We start from the raw sequence: 19,887 nt of genomic DNA, 5'->3' as shown, positions 1-19,887 counted from the left end.
CCTTCACCCCGCAGTAGTTGAATGCAGAGTTTTGTGCGTGGGAATGGAGATGCTGATGTCTGGGAAGCAGGGTGGGCAAAAAGCAGCCTGCAGGCTGGATGTGTCTCACCAGGGCTGACCTTCGGCAGGCTGCTGGTGTTATATTTACCTGCACGTCCACAGGTATGGTCACTTGCAGCTCCTTTTTGGTCCCTGGCCAATCAGAGCTGTGGGAAGCGGCATGGACCTGGACATCACATCCTGCAGCTCCTATTGGCCAAGAATGGTGATCTGCAGCCTCCAGACTTCAAGCTGTGGATGGGCAGGTGAACATAGCACCAGTGGGTTGTTTGTTGCCCATCTCTGTTCTAAGGGAAAGGCCAGTGGCTGCGTACAGAGAACTGGGTAAAGTGTCACCTGTCCTGCTTTGTTTTTCCTGCTCATTCTGTCCCAGACTTGTACTGTCTCCTCAATTATACAGGAATCTGCCAAACTCTGACTGCACCCAGCTGTCAGAGGACAGAGAAATCCCTCTTGCAAGCTTTGCAGGGAATCTGGGGGCGAAGCAGGAATTAGAACTAACTTTTTTGGTCTACCTTACACCCAGATAGCACTCAGTGTATCAAGCTTGACCGAGCCCATTAAAGTAACTGTGCATTTGGAATATAGCAGGGCCAGGACATCTACTCACAGCTGGTTTGATAGGACAAGGGGAAGTGAGTAGAACTACTAGTATCAATGGAATGGGAGTTAGCCAAGATGTCAGTTATAAATTAAAGAGAAACTTTATGCAGCATTGGTCTGTTGTCTCCAGCAGCCTGTGAGTTCAGCATCCTACTTTGAATTCTTTTCCACGAGAGTATATAATCAAATCCACCTTCAGCCTCTCCTGGAGAGATGGCGCAGCCAAGGTACAAATGAATACAGCTTCTCCTCTGAAGATGTAAAGTGACGTTCTTGGGGTTCTGTCCAAAGAAAAGTAGTACTGTTTTGTTTGGTAGATTGTCACTGGAAGCATGAAGAAATCCTCTGTAGTAACACTGTTAACTTAGACTTTCACTTGTGGTGAGCACTGTGTGTTTCTTGTGCCTCCATGTCTAGGGTTTTATGCACAATGTACTCATTGCTTCTGCCGGGCTTTCTTTTACGGCAGGACCCATATGCCTGGGAGAGTGAGCCAGGCTCTTTATTATCCTGTGTTGCTGGGGTGGATGTGCAGGCCTGTTGGCCCCGCGGAGTGGAGTTTGCAATGCAAGCAGTTAGATACCAAACCAAAATGTGTAAGCTGCAGGTTGGAGCGGGAGTGCTGAGAAGCCATAACCGCAGAACCCAGTGACGCCACAGTAGCAACCTCAGAGAGGGGAAATGTCCCCATAAAAAGGTCCATGCAGCTGCCTGCCTTGTTCTTAGGCTGGAAACGGTTTTCTGAAGGGTCCAGACAGAACACCTGTGTTTATTTTTATTAGGCCTCTGACCTGCTTTCAGGGAAGGCAGCTGCAAATGGGAAAGGCTAGCTAATTTTTCACTCGGCTGTCTTTGCAACAGCAGGTGTCTGGTCAGCTTCAAACTTGCAGCCAAGATGACAGTTCCTCTCTGCCTGTCTTTGGAAGGAGGCAAGATCGAAATGAGCTGCTGGCTTTTCAGCCTCTCCATGCAGATGTACTGTTCTGGTTTGCGAGAGAGAGTGGGTAGAACTCCTTTTCTCCTAGTCTTGCTTGCCTTTACTTAACGCAAGACCCATTTGGGCTGAGGTAGCTTCCCTAATCTGTTTTCCGACTGCCTGCCAGCTCCCTGGCCCACAAGTGTGTGTGCAGCTGAATCGGTGCAGGTGCCGGTCTTTCAGCCTGAAATCTCTTAAGTCTGAGAACATTCTACCCTTTAGACTAGGGTTGGTCAATAGTTTTTTGCTGGGAGGCTGTGCCAAGCTTTTGGTAAGTCGTCAAGGGTTGCACTTTTCTGGAGTGGGTTTTGGGTCTGGGAGGGAGGCTGGGTGTAGAAGGGAGGTTGGGGTAGGGGACTGGGGTGCAGGAGAGAGTGGGGCTGAAAGTGGGGGCCTGCAAAAAACCTGACAAATATCTTGCCTGTAAAGGCTTTGCCTAAAAAGCTCCCCCAGGTTACAGATTCCCTGACCGTGGGCTGGTAGACTTCCACCACCCAAGTGTGGCAGGGAACCCTTTATCCCAGGAAGACACACTTGGGACGTCTCCCTGTGGGGTACCCCAAGCTTTTAACTCTCCCCCAGGAGAGAGCTTAGACACAAAGGCCGTGTCTACACTAGCCAAAAACTTCGAGATGGCCATGCAAATGGCCATTTTGCAGTTTACTAATGAAGCACTGAAATGCATATTCAGCGCTTCATTAGCATGCGGGCGGCCGCGGCACTTTGAAATTGACTCAGCTCGCCGCCGCACAGCTCGTCCCGACGGGGCTCCTTTTCGAAAGGACCCCGCCTACTTCGAAGTCCCCTTATTCCCATCTGCTCATAGGAATAAGGGGACTTCAAAGTAGCCGGGGTCCTTTCGAAAAGGAGCCCCGTCTGGACGAGCCGTGTCAATTTCGAAGTGCCGCGGCCACCCACATGCTAATGAAGCGCTGAATATGTATTTCAGTGCTTCATTAGTAAACTTCGAAATGGCCGTTTACATGGCCATTTCGAAGTTTTTGGCTAGTGTAGACATAGCCAAAGAGAATATAGAGGTCTAACAGTCAAATTTGGGCACTCTGCCTCGGAAGTCGCCTTGCTGTGACCCTTGGACCAGGGTGAGAAATTATTTGCAACGCTTTCTCTTGGGCTACGTCTGCACTAGCATTCCTCTGTCGAAAGAGACATGCAAATGAGGGAAAATGCAAATGCAAATGAGGCACAGATTTACATATCTGGTACCCCATTTGCATATTCTCCTTTCAAAAGAGCCTCTTTCGAAAGAAGAAAAGCAGTGTAGAAGCGGTTGTTTTCTAAAATAAAACCAGTTTTTGAAAGAACCCTTTCTAAAAAAGTAGGAATTAGGGGTTCCTTTGAAAAAGGGATTTATTTTCAAAAGAGCCGCGTCTACAATGCTTTTCTTCTTTCGAAAGAAGCTCTTGCAAAAGAATATGCAAATGAGGCACCAGATATGTAAATGTCTCATTTGCATTTTTGATTCCCTCATTTACATGCCTCTTTTGAAAGAGGAATGTAGACGTAGCTTTGGTGTCTAAGAGCCAGTGACAGTGACAGTGACAGTGTTGGTAAAACATTGACCTCCTGTGGTCCAGCAAATTCTCTCCTCCAGCTACTGTCAGGTCCCCAGGGTGCCAGATTAGAGAGGTTCAACCTGTAGAACTGGATGAAATTTTTGGTCAAAAAATGCAGATTTTGGTTGACCAAAAAGTTTTCCCCAATCTGTGTCAAAGTTGAAAACGGGCTCGAGGAAGAGGGGGAGAGAAGTCAGTTTTGTTTTGACGTTTTTGAAACAAAGCTTTTTGAACGATTTTTCTTGTAAATGTTTTTTGCTTTGAATAATAAGAGTTTCGTTTTGAAAAGGAAAGACAGAATCTCCCCGCATTTGGCAAAAATGCCTTGTGTTGAAATAAATGTTCAGTTTGACTCCAACCTAATTATTTTGAACTCTTTGCTTTGTGAACTGAAATATTGGTTATCCACACAGCTCCGGCTGGCAGGTCCGGTTAGCATTGCCGTAAAGCCTCGATTTAATGGACCCAGATATAGCGGACTTCGGAAATAACAGACGCTGTCTGCCAGGCCCCACACCCCCCAAATAAATGCCGGAGACTCACCAGAGCCGCTGGGGGGCTGGAGGAGGTGCTGCAGTGGCTGGGGCCACCAGGGCTGGAGGGGCTGCGGCAGGGTGCAGGAGCTCTTCTCCCCAGCCCCGTGTGCATGGAGCATGTCGGAGCCTGCATGCTGCAATGGCGCTGAGCAGCAGCCAGGCTGCAGGTGGCCACGCTCTATGGAGCCGGGGGCTGGAGGAGCTGCAGGAGGTGGAAGGAGCCAGGCCAGCATTCAGCTTCTCTCCTGGTGATTGGGAGAGGGTGATGGAGGTCTGAGGGGAAAGAGGGGGCAGGAGAGGGGAGGGGAAGGGGGGCGAGGACAGGAGTGAGTGATGCGCCGGGAAGGTCAGCGCATCATCATGTGTAATAGGATGTAACAGCCTTTCGGCATTAATGGACACCCCTTCCCACCACTAGTCCGTTAATTCAAGGGTTGGCTGTACCTGCTATTTCTTATTGTAAGGGACTCTCAATCCTTTTCCCTCACAAACATTTGAGAGGTGGGAAAGAGACCCTGCTTACCATGCTAAAGTTGTTGGTGTTAAGGGACCAGCTACTGCTTCCTTTTCTGATTCTTCCAAAAGCCCTTACGTCTTCCCTACATGTCTTCAGTTACCCTGGGTTAGCTGTTAACCCTGTCTCAGTGTTTCCGGAAGCATATTTCTCACAATTGTTGAGAGGGGAAGGGTGGTGGAACAGGCCTTTGTTGGGAGAGCTGTGGTGTAGATCACTGCTGTGTTTAGGGTGTGGTCTTCCACTTACTCAGGACTGTTGATGCCCAGGCGGTATCAGGGACTTTGAAAAGCAAGAAGAGTGCAGTGTTGTCTACTGGTTAGAGCAGACAGCGTCAGGACTTCTCTTTTGTCCTCTCAGTTCTGTCATGGGCTTAGTTAGTCAAGTCCTATTAACTCACCCAGGCCAGTTTACCCACCTGAGAAATGGCACGTCTTACTCCACTCTTCAGTGGAGTGAGAGTCTGCACAGCATTCAGCTCTTTAGACTGGGAGTTTGTGACAATGTTAGTTTCACTAATTAAAACACGGCCTAAGACTCTTCTGAAGCACCTCTCCTCCACCCAGGTTGGAATCTTCTCAGCTTTCGTCAACATGAGAACGCAAAGCCAGCGCTTCTGTCCCTTTTCTCATAATGTAACACAAGAGAACAGTCATAGAAATAGGGATGTTTTAAATTCAAACCCGATCAGTGGAAACCCTCTTTTCCACACCCGGTGTGAATAGACAGTGGAACTCGTTACCACAGGAAGTCCTTGAGGTGGAGAACTTGAAAAGATTCAAAGATGGCTGGGATGTTTACATGGAGGACAAGAATGTTGAGCATTGTAAGAGTTATCGATAGACATTGGGGAAAGAATATGCAACCAGATGCCTCAGGGGCTAATGTCAGTCTTGGTGTGAGAGATTAGGATGCGATAATGCATGAATGGCAAATTATCCCACAGCGTCCTCTGGAATCACTCTTTGCAGGATGATGTCAAAGGTGACCCTGTATGGGATCCAGTTTGGCAGCTCCTGTTTTAAGACAGTGTTTCTCATCCAGGTGTACATGTACCGTCAGGGGTACACTGAGGTGTCTTCAGGGGGTGCATCAACTCATCTAGCTATTTGCCTAGTTTTGTAATAAACTGCATTAAAAACACTAGTAAACCAGTACAATCTAAAAGTTCAGCCAGACTGTGACTTGTTTCTACTGCTGCATACGCCTGACATGGAAATAGACGTACAATATTTCTATTCCAATTCATTTGGAGATAAGGCGGTAGAAAGTCAGCAAGTTTTCAGCAGTTGTCTTCTGTGATATTTTTGCATGTATTTGTAAGTAAGTGTAACTTCGTGGTATCCGAAACAAACGTGACTCCTGCAAAGGGGACGGTAATCTGGAAAGTTTGAACAGCACTTGTTTCAAGCCCTTCAGTTTCCTTTAGGACCGTGTTTCTCAACTGGTGGTATGCTTACCCCTGAAGTCTGGGAGTACTTTATTGAAACAAAATGTTGAGAAACACTGTTTTAAGAAATATTGAAAATCACAGCTCAAATCTGTAGATGGGGGGTGTATATCTCCCACCCCACTCCTGGAAGGAGAACGTCTCTCTAGTCTTTCTGGGCCATGCTATAAATGCCACTTAAAATTAGAGCAGCCTTCTTAAATATGTACCGTTACCTCTATCTTTGACCTTTCTTCCTTCCAGCACATGTGGGGCAGTGTAGCCTACACAATTAGCAAATATTTCATGAGTGAATCAGGCTCAGCTTTCTAGCCTTAGTTAGGGTAAAGAAGGAACTTGGTGCAGGATCTTTCCCAGGCCGACTTGTGACGGAAAGAAATAAAAGCACGTGCTCATTCATGAAAGCTTGAATCCGGAGCGTAAGTGCAAAGCTGGTTTTGGTTGGCCTGGTTTGAGGGACAGGAGAGAGTAACCATGTGTTGACACCTATTTTTTTTTCTTTTTTACCTATATTTGTGTAAAAAATATTGGCTTTCCCCTGCGGCCTCCACCTGTTTCTTTATAAGCGCAGTCCATGCAGTGATTATTAGATTGTTATTATTATTATTAGATAGATAAATAGAAGCATCTTTCTTTCCCTTGCACTGGGCTCACAGGCATCCCAACCATAAGCTGTGTGTGGTCTTGCTGTCGGCTTCCTTCAGCGTAACTGATGCATGAGTTGGTGTGGTGCTCCTTCTTACTAAGTTTAAACAAGCCGTGTGTGTGTGTGTGTGTGTTTCACCCCACTGCGGTGTGACTGTCATGGCAGTCATTTGCAGCTCTTCCTTACAGCAGCTGGGGCTTGCTCGGTTGCTCCGAGCAGCTTCTGTTTTATTGCTGACAAAGGGTGGGCTGGACGGCAAGCTGGTATGCAAAGCTCTGCTAGGTGAGGTGAATCATTAGGGGGGGCAAGGCATTTTCTGTGCACAGAAAAGTAGTTAGTTGCACATCACTGTGTATTATAAAATGCAGGAGCCCCCCCCACAATTTTTTTCCTTTCTTTAAGTTTGGTGCATTGTCATGTTCTGCTGCCCTAATTCTTTTGTTCAGTTAAGATCCTTCCGGAGGTGGAAATGTACACAAACACACAGCTTGATGCGTATAAGCCGTGTCCTTGCCTTGCATTTTTGTTCTTTTTGGCAAGTTTTCACCACTTGTATCCTCTTGCCATGAGAATGCAAGCTCACCGGGGCCAGGGGCTGCTCCGCCGTTCAAATGAAGCGCACACCATTTCACGAATGGCTCATGGTAATTGGCTGAGGCACCCTGCAGCTTTGGGAAAGCCAGGACAGAACTGTAATCTGCTCTTCTTGCATTGTGCTACACGGCCAGGCGTGGTGACATAAAAACGAGGAAGGAGACCGGATGTTAGCCTGTCTGCACAGGTGTCATGTTTCACTGTTTTCCCTGATCTAAAATCTACCTTCAGTTTGTAGGGTTGCCGTATTTGACCTTTCAAAAAAGAGGACACCTCTGAGAGGGGCGGTATCTTTATAAGCATCTACCAACTCCCATTCTATTAATGTACTATCCCACATTAATACAATGTCAGTTGGCAGATACTGATACAGATACACTCCCCCTCAGGGGTGTCCTCTTTTTTTAACACGGTCCCCTTAGTTTGGAAGGGTGCGCTTGTAAAATCAGCCTTTTAAAATCCAGCTCGGATTTCATAACCCACGTTGTCCAGCAATGTGTTCTGATGGGGGATGCATTTGAAAACTCCTGTGCTCCTATGGCCTCGTTAATTGGCTCCGGTCCAGTTTCCTGTTTTACGTCATGTGCTATTTCACAGGCTGCAGTTTTTACACCCGCGCTCCAGTGTAATCTGAGCTGAAGGTGGCCAACTTCAGCAGCTGCCTGTGAAGGAACACTGGCCTTTGCCATCTCTCTCTCTCTCTCTTTTCCTCTTTCCTCCAGCTCCTGCTCAGACGCTCAGAATGATCTAATTGCGTCTCGTCCATGCATGGGGTGTGGAGGGCAGGAAAGCGAGATCGCTGGAAAGTGCTGTTGAGTACTTTTTAAATATAAGTGGCGCTGTTTGCAGCATACGCTGTGTGCACTGCATCCTGCAGACATTTCCCCCCCCCCTCCTCTCCCCCCCTCCACCAACTGCTTCAAGGCGTGTCGTTTCTGTTCTTCATTTCTGGGAATTGGAAACCATGGACAAGAAACAAGGTAGATGTTGCAATTGCCAAAGCACATGGTGGGGAGATCTGAAGAGCAGTTCAGGGGGTCTAAAAGGGGCTGTGAACAGTGGTCCACTCGCTTTGCTTCGTGATCTTGCTCGGAGGGGATCTGGGTTTGTGGCCAGTTGGCTATTTTTAATGTTGCATGCACTGGGTTGATGTGCCAGCGTTAGGTGTACAAGCAGGCGTGAGGATAGCAAAATCTGCAGAATATACAGCTAAGCTTGGGTCTGTTTTCTGTGCATTTTCCAAACAGACAGGCTGGGTGCTTTTTTCTTGCAGGCAGGTCCTGGTACACTAGGGTTGAATCCCCAGCCTGGAACCTGCTGCTGTTTCCCAGAGCTGTGATTCAGCAGAGGTTAACAGGTGACTTTTTTTTTTTGTTCCTCTGCAGGCAGCTCTGACTGGAAGGGGCTTTTCATGAACTGCTTTTTTCCGCCCTCCTGGTTCGCTCATTGTGCTTTGCTTTCAACTTCTGCAAAAAATTCTACAAAGCCGACTTCTCATAAAAACTGCCCAGAGGGGCGAATTACTGCACTCAGCATTCTCTTTCCGCCGCTTTGATTGTTCTTTCTAGGTTGCAAAGGGGTGCCCTATTGAGAGGCAGTACATCCTCTGATCCAGCTCCTTTTTTGCTTCAGCTTGCTGTGCCTTTGTCACCTAATCTTCTCTTACCGTGAGAGCTGACTGTTCTCTGTTCCTCTGTGTGGGTTCCTATCTAGCCACCTGCCTTATTTGCATTTCTTCATCCCCCAAATCAGTGATCTGGCTGTCCTGTCCGTGGGTGATCAGAAACGGTTGGATTCAAAATCAAATCTCTACAGTGTGGGTTCCCAATCTTCTCGCTAGTGCAGACCCGCACAACCGTTCGCAGACCCCCGTCAAAGCCAATTCTAGCCACTTTTATACACTTCATTAAATGAAAAGGAAACCACACCATAGATTTTTGGACAGCCATTAATAACATTATTGGAAGACATTTCATTTAAAAATAATAATTGATTGTAACTTTGCAATGTATTAAACTTATTTTTGATGATCATTTTTATTTATTTTTTGTTATGAACCCCTTGCAGACCCCCAAGTTGGTGTCGGTAATTTCCCTTCCCTCACCCTCTATGGTTTTGATAGTGCTCCGGTTCTCTGCATAGGGAACATTCCCTAGAGCTGCTGTTTTACCTTCGTGCAGCCCCTTACCTGGGGCTGGCACAGGGGAGTACGGAGGCTGTGAGGCAGCGGAGGCAGCATTTCAAAGGTCAGCTCAGTCAAACAGCTTTATTTACAGTTCTTAAGATTTGTCCTGCTAGTTTCCACCCACGTCAACCCGGAGGGAGAGGTACCACATACAAACACAGAGGTGGAATTGAACAGCTCCAGGAAATGCAGTTGGTGGGTGTTTTTTAAACTTTATGAAGGTTCCAGCATGAGAGAGTCAGCTGGTAGCTTTTGGTAGGGAGGGAAATAGTTCCTTTCTCAGCACAAAGGATGTGGAAATGTGGTGACATTCTGGGAACTGGAATCTTTCCTACCCAAGAAATTCCTGCTAGCTTTTTTTTTCCCCTGCACCACTGCTGGTTCTCCTCAGAGCAGTTTGAAGACGTGGTAGTCAGTGCTACCTGGATGTATGGACAGTTCCCTGTCGAGCTGCCTCACCTCTCTGTTGTTCCCAGTGTAACTGTCACCTAAGGCAGCTGGCAGCGTGCTCTTGGACATGTTGTTTCTGGGTCTCTGCGGAGTTGACTGACTGCAGTGGGGTTCGTGGGCCTTTTGAGCTCAGCACCCCTGAAATCATGTCATTCTGATTACCGCCTCTTCCCCTCGTTTGAATCCTGACACGATCCTTGTAGCACATGGGCTGGATTCTTGGCTGGCATAGAATGATGGGGAACGCTGAAGACTTTGGGGTTATGGTGGCTGTGGATCTGGCCCTGTGTTTCTCATGCTTTTTATGATAAAAGTTAATACACTGGGGCACTGGGATGAGGCCAGGGTCCTCAGGCATCAGGAAGCATTTGTTTCTAGTTGGACAGGGAAACCGGGTTGGAATTCAAGTGTGTAGGTGAGGTGGTAATGAAGACGACGTGTGGTTAAGGCTCATATGTAGCCACCCGCTGGGGCTGGAAACGGATGCTTTACCAGGAGCTACTGGAGGTGGACGGTCTTGAGTTGCAGAATGTTTTAATTCTCATCCCACTGTCTTCCATTCTCCACTCCTCTGCCCTGGCATGGGATGCGGGTATGCCTGTTAGGAGGTGGTCACCGTGCATCTACCTACCTACGTAGCAGGAGCAATGCCTAGCACTGACCTATCCAACTTGTGTGCTTACAGAGGATAACCCAGCTTGCGAGGGTCACTAGAACCCGCTGGAGCAGAAGAATAGATCTCTGCTTTGATCTGTGCTGACTGATCTAGATGTTGTGTCCGGCTGACGAAGTCTGCTTGTGCCCCTGGAGCAAGGGACACCAGCCAGTGTGCAGACAGCCTATAGTGTTACGGTTTCTCCCATTCTTCCGAGAGCACTAACGACGGAACTAACATGGCAGGAGCGCTGGCAGGTCACCGCCACCCATGTGAGTGATTGCAGGAGCAGCTGGAGAAGTGGTACTTAATGTGACTGTAGATGAGCACTGAGGGTACCTTTGTGCGGGTGTTGGGTGCAGGGGAGTTGGATGCAGAGCTGGATTGTTTCTTCTCGGTGCCTGGGGTGAGTCATGATTTTTAGATCTGAGCCAGGAGGTGCCTTTGGGGCGTGCCTTGAGGAGGGGAACCGTCACGCCCGTGTAGGGACGTTGTGCTGCCTTAGCTTACAGGAGTAGGTCATTCCTGAGCTTGCCCCATTCAACAGGGAGGTAGGCCAGTTTTAGAGTGTGGCTGCACCAAATAGCCACATTTAGGGGAAGGAGCAGGGGAGTGCGTTACAGAAGCAACCAAAGTTCCACGTTCACCAGGACAGCTGGGTCCTGCACTTCTAGGAGCGTGAGGGGCCGGGATGTTAACGCTTGGGATTTTCACCAGTTGCTGTGAAACCATTCTGGAGAGCTGAGCCTCCCCATGGACAATGTAGCGGGGACATCTTTCTCCAGTGTGTTTGTCCTTGCAGAAACCTTGTGCTGGAGTCTCTGCTTTACACATACGAAACTGAGGCACAGCGTGTGTCTCCGCTGTAATTAGACACCTATAGCTGGGGTTCACGGGGTTGTTTGATTGCAGAGTAGTTGCTAGGGCTGCAGTCCAGACTCTGGGACGTTCCTATGTGGCATAGAGTCCAGGCTCCAGCCCGCTCTGGGATCTCTCCTCTGCAGTTCAATACCTCTTTAACCTGAGCAACTGCAGGCCTGAGGTCGGCTGGCCTGGGCCTGCTGTGTGTGACTGATGCAGTCTGTACATACCCAGAGAGGCTAAGTGATTTGACTAAGGTCACACAGAAGGACAGTGGCAGAGCAAGATCTTGCACGCTCCCTCCCAGGTCTCAGCATCCCAAGCAAGTGCCTTAAGCACTGCGCCATCCTCCCCTTCTGCTGTTGCAAGGGGAATAATCTGTGTGGAAGTGCAGCCTGTTAAGTAACTGCAGAGAGATCAGACTTGGCACCCAGCTGCCCGTGGATAGACCCCTCTGCTCCGAGTGAAGAGAAGCGTCTGCAGCCTGCCTCGGTGCCGGGCGCCTGTGTCACTTAGCACTGTGCTGCAACCCTTCAATGGAGCCTGTTGCACAGAAGCAGCATTGTACATACTGTGGGTTGCCCGTAACTGTGGTAACCTCAGAGCACTGGTGGGTGAATGGGCAGCAGAAGGACTGAGCCAAATAGCTGCCTGTAAATCAGATCCGGCTCTTTTCAGTTTCGAGCAGAGAGAGGGAGAGACTTTTTAAGAGCAACCTTTAGCTCTGGCTCCCATTGGGGACCTTACACCAGCCTCTCTCTCTGTGCCCACAGAGGAGTAAAGATGCATAGTTGTGTGTACCTGCAAATAATACCAAAGGGCCGATGGGCATCTCGTGACTGGTGTGGGGACTTGCTTTCAGAGGCTGGCGTTTTATTCAGCCACCCTGAAGCCTGGGGTTCATTGCTGGACATAAAAGGTGCTGGGTCCAGTGTTCCCTGTAAGCTGAGCAGTTGGGCAGCTGCCCAGGAGGGATTCAGGTGCTGCCGAGCTGATTAGCAGAGCGCCCCCACACTGGGCATTGTATGTTTCTATGGTGGTGCACATAACCAAATGCCTTGGTGCACATAACAAAATTTATTCTGCTCATGGATGGAAAAACATCAGAGGGAGCACTGGCTGGGTCCCCAGTGCAGCTGTGACAGGATCTTCTTACAGTGCTGCATTCGCCCTCCCAGAACTGCTTCTCTGAGTGGCAGCTTGGTAGCCAGGACTGCACCTTGTATTCTGCATGGCAGGGCAGCAATTTGAGACCTGGAATTTCACTCCATCTGAATTAGCTATCGGAGGCTTGTCTGGCCTTTGTCAATGGACTGGAATGGGTGAATGCACACAGCAAGAAGCGTGGGAGCAAAGGGCTCTCCTTTTGGACAAGGCTGTGTTTCATTGTTGGGGGTGGGCAGGAGGCAGCGTTCTCTTAAAAGGCCACAGCTGAGCACAGCACTGACATCCCTTGAGTATGTACTCCAGGGTGGGATTTTTCCAGGCACGCTGACGTCTGAGTGTGAATTTGCTCCTGAAAGTGGATAGGACTTGTGCTCCCAGGGCATTTAATCCCATTTGGAACAGTCCCACCAAAGTGCTAAGTTGGGGTGGATTCAAGCACGTGCTTCACTTTAAGCACACGCTGAAGTGTTTTGCTGATCGAGGGCCAAAATGAAGTACAGAAGAAAGAGTGAGTCTTGGTGCACGCTGTGTCCTGCTGGTGGTGACCTGGGCAAAGCAGAGAGCAGTGCTCCTTCTAATTTTTCCATCCATCAGTGGAATAAATTTTATTTGCACCAAGGCATGTGCGGATGTGCAGCACCAGGAGAAACACACACTGCCTGCTGTGGGCACTCTGCTAATCAGCTGGGCAGCCACCCAAGTGCTCAGCTTACAGGGAACCCTGGCAGAGGTGATCTGAGCTGTCTTCAGTGGACTCTGATTGGCGGCTCTGGGGTGAGCTCGGACACCCTGGAAACGTGTGGCTTCTGGGGTGAGGGATTTTCGGAGCCGGTGAATGGATTTGGGCTTTGTTTTGTATTTGCTCCTGTGGTGCTACAGCAACTATTCAGAGAAGTGCCATCAGCGTATAACTCTCCCAGGGTTATTTATAGCATCCCTCGCCCTGCTGGGCTCCGGCGTGGTGGGAAAAGCTGCATGCGAGCAAACCTGAAACCATCTCTGCTGCAGTGCTGACAGCTCAGTCAGCAGAAGGCAGACTCGCCAGCAGCGCTTGCTGGGTTCAGAGCTGGCCACTTGCAGCTGAGGCTAGTCAGTGCGCTTGCATGTACTTGGGTGTGCGTGCCCCCCTACCCCCAGGGGCTGCAGGACTCTGCTGGGGATTGCTTGGGAACGCCAGTTACGATCCATTCCTTACCTAGAGTGTTGCACAATGGGAATAAATGCAGGATTGGAGCTGACTGGCTGGCTTTGGTGGTGCCAGGCTAATGGGGGGTACTGGTCCAGCCCATCTCTGTCAATGGAATAGGACAAGAATGCTGCTAGGGCAGGGTGATTTCATACTGGATGTGGCGGAGGAAAAGGGATTGCTGCGGGCTGGTTGGTCTGGGAGCAAAACTGACGGGTTGCAACAAGAGGGGCTCTTCAGGTCTTGGCTAGGAGTAGAGAGCATCTCTGAGGGCTGAGCTGGGGGAGCCTTAACCTTTCCATGACACTGATGTAGGTACCTAGCTGGGTGGTACTGATGGTAGGTAAGGCAGCTACCCGACGGGCAACTCGTGGAGCAGCTGCTGCTGGAGAATTTTCCTGGGGTGCATCCTGGCAGCCAGGGTCTGAACACGGCCGGCTGTTGGGTGACCAGAGATGGAAGGCTTGCCTGGAATTCGACATGTTTCCAGGTGCTGAGAGCTCACCCCGGAGCTGCCAATCAGAGCCTACTGAAGCCAGCTCAGCTCACCTCTGCCAGGGTTCCCTGTAAGCTGAGCGCTTGGGTGGCTGCCCAGCTGATTAGCAGAGCGCCCAGAGCAGGCAGCGTGTGTTTCTGTCGGTGGTGCACACCCACACGTGCCTGGGCGCCCATAAAATTTATTCCGCTGATGGATGGAAAAAGTGAGGAGCGCTGCTCTCTGCTTTGCCCAAGTCACCCGCGGCAGCAGCAGCACACAGCTGTCGTCTGCTCTTCACGCAGCGCACAGTCGGCCTGTGGAACTCCTGGTGAAGACCAGAACTTTAACAGGGCTCAGAAAAGAGCTAGATAAGTTCATGGAGGTTTGGCCCATCAGTGGCTAGTAGCCAGGATGGGCAGGAATGGTGTCCCCAATCTCTGTTTGTCAGAGGCTGGGAATGGGTGACAGAGGAGGGATCATTTAATGACAGCCTGTTCTGTTCACTCCCTCTGGAGCATCTGCCGTCGGCCACGGTCGGCAGACAGGACACTGGGCTAGACGGACCTTTTGGTTCTTGTGTTGTGCGGTCACAGGGATCGCCTGCAACATGAGGCAGCAGCTGCTCCGTTGGACTCTGGAGCAGGGGAGATGAAAGGCCTCTGGGCTCCAGTGGCGGCTCTGATCTCATGGTCTGCCTAACGTTTCACTGCCGGCATTTGTTCTGAGCCACCCAGCAGCCTGCTGTGAAAGCAGGTGGCATTGTGAAGCTCTTTGACTGCAGGGGAGTCCGGGGGCTGGAACCCAGCCCAGCCACCTCTGAAGTGGCTCAGCAGCAATCTTCAGATCTGCCTCTTCCCGGCTGCCGCCTTTCCATGCTCTGAGCTGCGAGCCAGGCTGTGGTTTGCGGGAGGAGGGAAATCCAAGCGCCTCTCGGGAGTTCTGAGTGTCGGGGGCGTCTGGTGCCAGCTTGTGAGACGCACGGCAGCAGTTTGTGTCGGGAACATTTTGTATGTCTCCTCAGCCTGATCAGGACACAAGGGCTGTGGCATTGCTGCCTCTCCGGGGCTGTTGATGCTCCTGCATTAATTCTCCTCTCCCATGCTCCTAGCAGCTCGCTGCCATCTCAGTCTAGAGCTGGGTTGGGCAGTAATTTTTCAAGGGGCATGCCAAGAATTTGGAACATGGTCGAGGGCTGCACTCATCCAGGATATTAGTGGAGGAGGTGCGGGGTCGGAAATGGAGGTTGGGCGCAGAAAGGACCTGTAAACTGGCCAAAGGGAACTGAGATATTTTTGCAGTGGGGCAGGAGGAGAGACACAAACTCTACCCCCGCTCTCCTGGCAGCCGGAGCAGGGAGCCGCTTACAGCAGCGGCTATCTGCTCTGTGCCTGAGGCGGTCCCTGTACGGGTTGTGTTTTCGTTCTAACCTCCCCTGCTCCTGGGACGTTCAGAGACCTGGACAAACTGTGTGCCACGAGGCAGGCGGGTGGGAACTTTCCCACTTTGCAAGGAGGTTTGTAATGTGCTGCAGCCGTCAGGTCACTAGAACAGCCCTCTGCTCAGGCATCTGCTGGGTCAAGGGCCTAAGAAAGCTGTAGGCAGCAAACTGCTATCTTCCTTCTTTTCACTTTCTCAACGCATCAGTAGGTGCCCGTAAAACACAGGGTTAAACCTCTCCACAGCTGCCGCCTGGCTCCTCCTGGATGACATCAGCGATACTCTTGTGCTGAATGAATCTTGCCCGACAGGGGTGGAGAACTGTTTGTTGGCTGGGGGCTGCTGACTCACAGAAAAAGTCCAGCAGGGCCCCACACAGATGAGAAGCACATGCAAAAAAGGACACAAACCTCACTCCAGCCCCTTGGAGGGTGCTGCGGCTCAGGGACTGTGGGTGGAAGCCCTGAGCCTTGCTGTGGGTCAGAGCAAAGCAAGCTGGGGGGCTGGCTGCAGCCCACGGTCTGTAGGTTCCCCACCCCGGTAAGGATCTGGTGGCAGGACAGCATGTATGGATCAATGGATCTGGGCTTCTATCGTGTAACGTTACTGGTGCCGGTGACCTCATGTGGCCAAATGGTCTCCTCTCAAGCCAGCCTGGTTAATTTATAACACAAGGGAACAGAGCTCAGCTTATTGAATGTCGCCTTTTCCACTGGAGCCCAACTTGGGCAGAACAACTTCTTGCTTGTGTTTTAGCTCCACTTCTTCTGCAGCTCTGCTTGTGAGCATCTCCTGCCTCTGCGGAAAACACAGACAGGGCCTCTTTCCTTTTCAGGCGCGTGTTGAGAGCTGGTGTGAATTTTATGTTACCCGGGAGCCTGAAGGCTTGATTTGTACCAAACCTCGTCTTGCTCCAGTAACACTGATCTAATCTTTCTCTTTTTTTGTAGATCCCAAAGGATCGTTAGGGACACCCAAGCCAGGTAGGTGCCCAGCAAAATGATTTATTTAAGCGCATCTTGCAGATCAGCGTAATGTGCACCGGGGTTAGCAAGCGTGGTGTTGATGTCACACACAGCTTGACCAAGGGGCTTTGTCCTGTCCCATTTTAGTCCTGCTGTTCTTGCACAGTGGCCTTCTGTGATGCGGACATGTCCGTTAATGGTTGTGACACGACCCACAGCCTGTTTTCACTTGCGAGTGACACAACATTGAAAGCCAAGGGCTTCGTTTTTCCGTTATTACTTACAGTTGGTAGCACCAGCTCCCCCTCTGGTGCAAGCAGAAGAGCCTCAGGACTTTGGTCTCCCCAGAAACAAAAGGCTGGTGCAGGCAGAGGTGGAAAAAGTACCCCAAAAGTTACTTGAGTAAAAGTACAGCTGTTTGGGGGTATACTTAAGTACGCATTGCTACTTGAGTACAAGTATGTAACCACATCACATCTTGATTATACTCAAGTATTCTTAAGTAAAAGCAGCTGCACTTTTACTTTTACTTTTTGGGTACCTTTTCCACCTCTGGGCCCTCTGTTTCCTTGCACTACTGGTCTGTTTTTAATGCCTTTCCAAGCCCAGTTCTGGGGTAACCTTGCTGCTTACGCTTGTATGTAACAGGACAGCCCAGACGAGAGTGTTCCCCACCAACTTGCTCCTTGGTGTCTGTTGCTGGCTACATCCTTGGGCTGCTGTCGAGAGTTAGTGGGGCGGGGGTGGGGTGGCCCACCAATACAGGGGAGAGGAGGGCAGCAGCGTAGAAGCCCAAGGTGGGTAGGTTTCCCTTAGAAGCCAAATGGTCTGGCACAGGGAGGTTAAGGCTGGGCTGTGTTATCTGGCTTTGAACCATTTTGGAACCCCCAAATTAATTCCTATTCTGCATTGCCCCTGCTATGGTGGGAAGCAGCCAGCCAGCCCCGAGTTCAAATGGCGGTGGAGCTGGATGTTAACTTTCCTGGTGCCAGTCTGTGCATGGAGGGTAGGAGGATGGTTTGGAGGTTGAGTGAGCAGCCCTGCCTGTAGCTGTCAGCTGTCTCTTCTCTCTTTCAGCGAAAGGCAAGAAAGTGCTGAAAATAACATGCTTCCCCATCAAGCAGCCTGTCGTGAACCCAGCGTAAGTCTCTGCTGCGGAGTCTTGCTTTTCCCTGCTCCTGCAAGTGCGCCTTGAGATTTTGGGCCAAGGATTTGCCAGTGCGAGAGGAATAGCCCACTTCAATTTTACAAGTTCAACTTTCTTTAATTGACAGTTGTTTCCCGCCCCCGCCCCCCCCCCCCCCCCCCCGTAGTCTGGTAGCCCCTAAATTCTGGCATGTGATGGCATCAACTTCTAAGGTGTCCATGCAGCAAGCCGCTGATCTTGGTGACGTGTGTGTGCGTGTGAGAGAGAGAGAGAGAGAGAGAGAGAGAGAGAGACCCAGGAGTTGCCTGCCAGCATCACAGCCGAGAAGTGTTATTTAGCAGGCTGCTGCATCAATATTAGTTCAGATCATTGACACTCCAGTGAGGAATATTCTGCTTGGTTTTGTTGCCACAATCCGGTGCCTGAGTTCTGTGCCCATTTGAATCTCGGCTGACTGGTGCACCCCTCCCCTGTTTATTCCAGGAGAGTTCGGACCAGTCCAAGGCCCTTTGTCCTGTCCTGGACACACCACACCTGGCTAATTCTTAAGCTACTCCTAGCAGAGGCCTCTAGCTGGAGAACCATCAGGCACAGTTATGTTCCCATCAGTATTTAATGCAGGTCTCCCAAGGGTAAACACAGTCATCTGCCTGTCCTCCTCCATCCCAGAGCGCTCCGTGTGAAAGGGATGCTGCTGTCCAGTCTCCTAGGCCCCAAATTTTGGTAACAGAAATATTTCTAGGAGTTTAGAGAGCAGTGCAGAGGGCACCTGGAGGGCAGACATTGCAACATTGTGTTAGCATATGAGAACCCCGAGTCTAAACTGACCATCTGTTCTTACTCCCCAAGCTGAGTAAGGTTGGGAGCAGTGTTCCCTGTAAGCTGGGCGCTTGTGCGGCCGCTCAGGAGAGGTTCAGATGCCGCCCGGCTGATCAGCAGAGCTTGTATAGTATTGGCGTTGCCCATTTGCACACGCTTTGGTGCACATAAAAAGTTATTTCTAGCCATGGATGGAAAAAATCTTCATGTAGCTGGAAAAGATTAAAGGGAACTTTGGTTGGGTGTGAGGGTGGAAGTAACACCTATGAGTGATGAAAAGTAAACCTAGATTTTAAAATCTATTGGAACAGTAATTGATGGTGGTGGATTGTGACCTTTTAAGGAACGGCCTTAAAAAAAAACAAACAAAAAAAAAAAAAAAAAAAAAAAAACAGTTCAGCCAGATTGCGTCCACAGCAGCACAATGCTGCTAAAAGGGGAGGCTCACTTGTGTGTCAGAGGTGAGGGGAACAGGCCTTTCAGGAGACAGAATGCCGCATCTAGCAAACAACTCCTGTCTCCTGGAGCTGGGTTTTTCACACTCCTTGGCAGTCCTGTTGTGTTGCTGGGTGGATGTCAAGAGGAGACTGGCTGATCCAGTCCACCAGGAAATCACAGCGAGTCATACATCCGTGTCTCCCGGAGTGAGAGACTCTCTTCCGGCCCATTGGCTGGCTGCTCACCTGAAGTAACTGACTCCTCTGGTAGTTCAGCCCCACCAAACATTGGAGTGTGTGCGTGGCCCGAATCACGCAAGGAAGCAGCGGAGGCGCTGCGCACGAGGAAGGCTATGTCCGCACTCCAGTGCGGGTAGGAGAGAAGCCTGTAACTGTGAAGGATGGTGGGATGTGGGCGATGCAAGTGCTTGATGAGTTTGCAGCCTCCTGTGGTGCAGCAAGATGATCAGGGCTGTGAACTAACCTCTTTATTTTTTTTTTTCCATGCAGGCCCCCACGGAACTTGGATTCAAGGACCTTCATTACGATTGGAGATAAAGTACGTTGCAGTGGTTTTGCTGGTCCTTGCCGGTACCGCTCCACCCCCAGACCGATCAGATCTGTCTATCTCACCACTTGTCAAACGTCTAGGAAAACAGTCTCGCGTTTGGAAGAGCGCTGGGGGCAGGCTGCACTCCCGGGGGGGTTTCTGCAATGGGCTGAGATTTCTGTCAGCAAAACCTCCCCCTGTGCGCTTACGAGTAGCTGAACCAGGAAGGAAGCGGGTGGGCAAACTTTCTGGCCACAAGGAGGTTCTGAAATTGTATGGAGGGCCAAATAGGGGAGGCTGTGACTCCCCATACAGCCAGGCATGTCCTGGCCTCCTGTCCCCACCCAGTCCCCCTCGCCCGCTCCCTGACTGCCTCCCATGACCCCCGACTCCTGACCATGCGGTGTGGAGCACTGGGGCACAACCCTAGCAAGAGCGCCCAGCCGGAGCCTCCGGGGTGGCGGTGTAGAGAGCCGTGGGGGCGAACGGAGAGGGGAAGGATGGGGAGGGCCGGATTTTGCCACCACTCTTGTCTAAAAGGCGAATGGCTGAATGATAGAGCTGGTGAGGATCTGGTGAAACTTTTGGCAAAACGTG

At 50.4% G+C, this 19,887-nt stretch overlaps 1 protein-coding gene across 4 annotated transcripts in view; it reads left to right on the top strand.

Annotated features, from left to right (window-relative positions):
* The window catches only part of MAP2K3 (mitogen-activated protein kinase kinase 3), a 57,092-nt gene that overhangs the window by 15,931 nt on the left and 21,274 nt on the right, over positions 1–19,887 (top strand). For 2 of the 4 annotated variants that reach the window (XM_075010637.1, XM_075010635.1), the window contains exons 2-4: positions 16,323–16,355; positions 17,415–17,478; positions 19,251–19,299. In XM_075010637.1, coding sequence (XP_074866738.1) covers positions 16,323–16,355; positions 17,415–17,478; positions 19,251–19,299 — 146 coding nt within the window. Of the gene's footprint in view, positions 1–7,902; positions 7,934–10,466; positions 10,516–16,322; positions 16,356–17,414; positions 17,479–19,250; positions 19,300–19,887 lie in introns of those variants that run through there. The other 2 variants (XM_075010638.1, XM_075010636.1) reach the window with 2 other exon arrangements.

Source organism: Carettochelys insculpta, chromosome 16 (genome assembly GCF_033958435.1).
Source record: "Carettochelys insculpta isolate YL-2023 chromosome 16, ASM3395843v1, whole genome shotgun sequence".
NCBI lineage: Eukaryota > Metazoa > Chordata > Testudines > Carettochelyidae > Carettochelys > Carettochelys insculpta.
The sequence above is the reverse complement of the archived record's forward strand: the minus strand, read 5'-3'. Positions and strand labels throughout refer to the sequence as shown.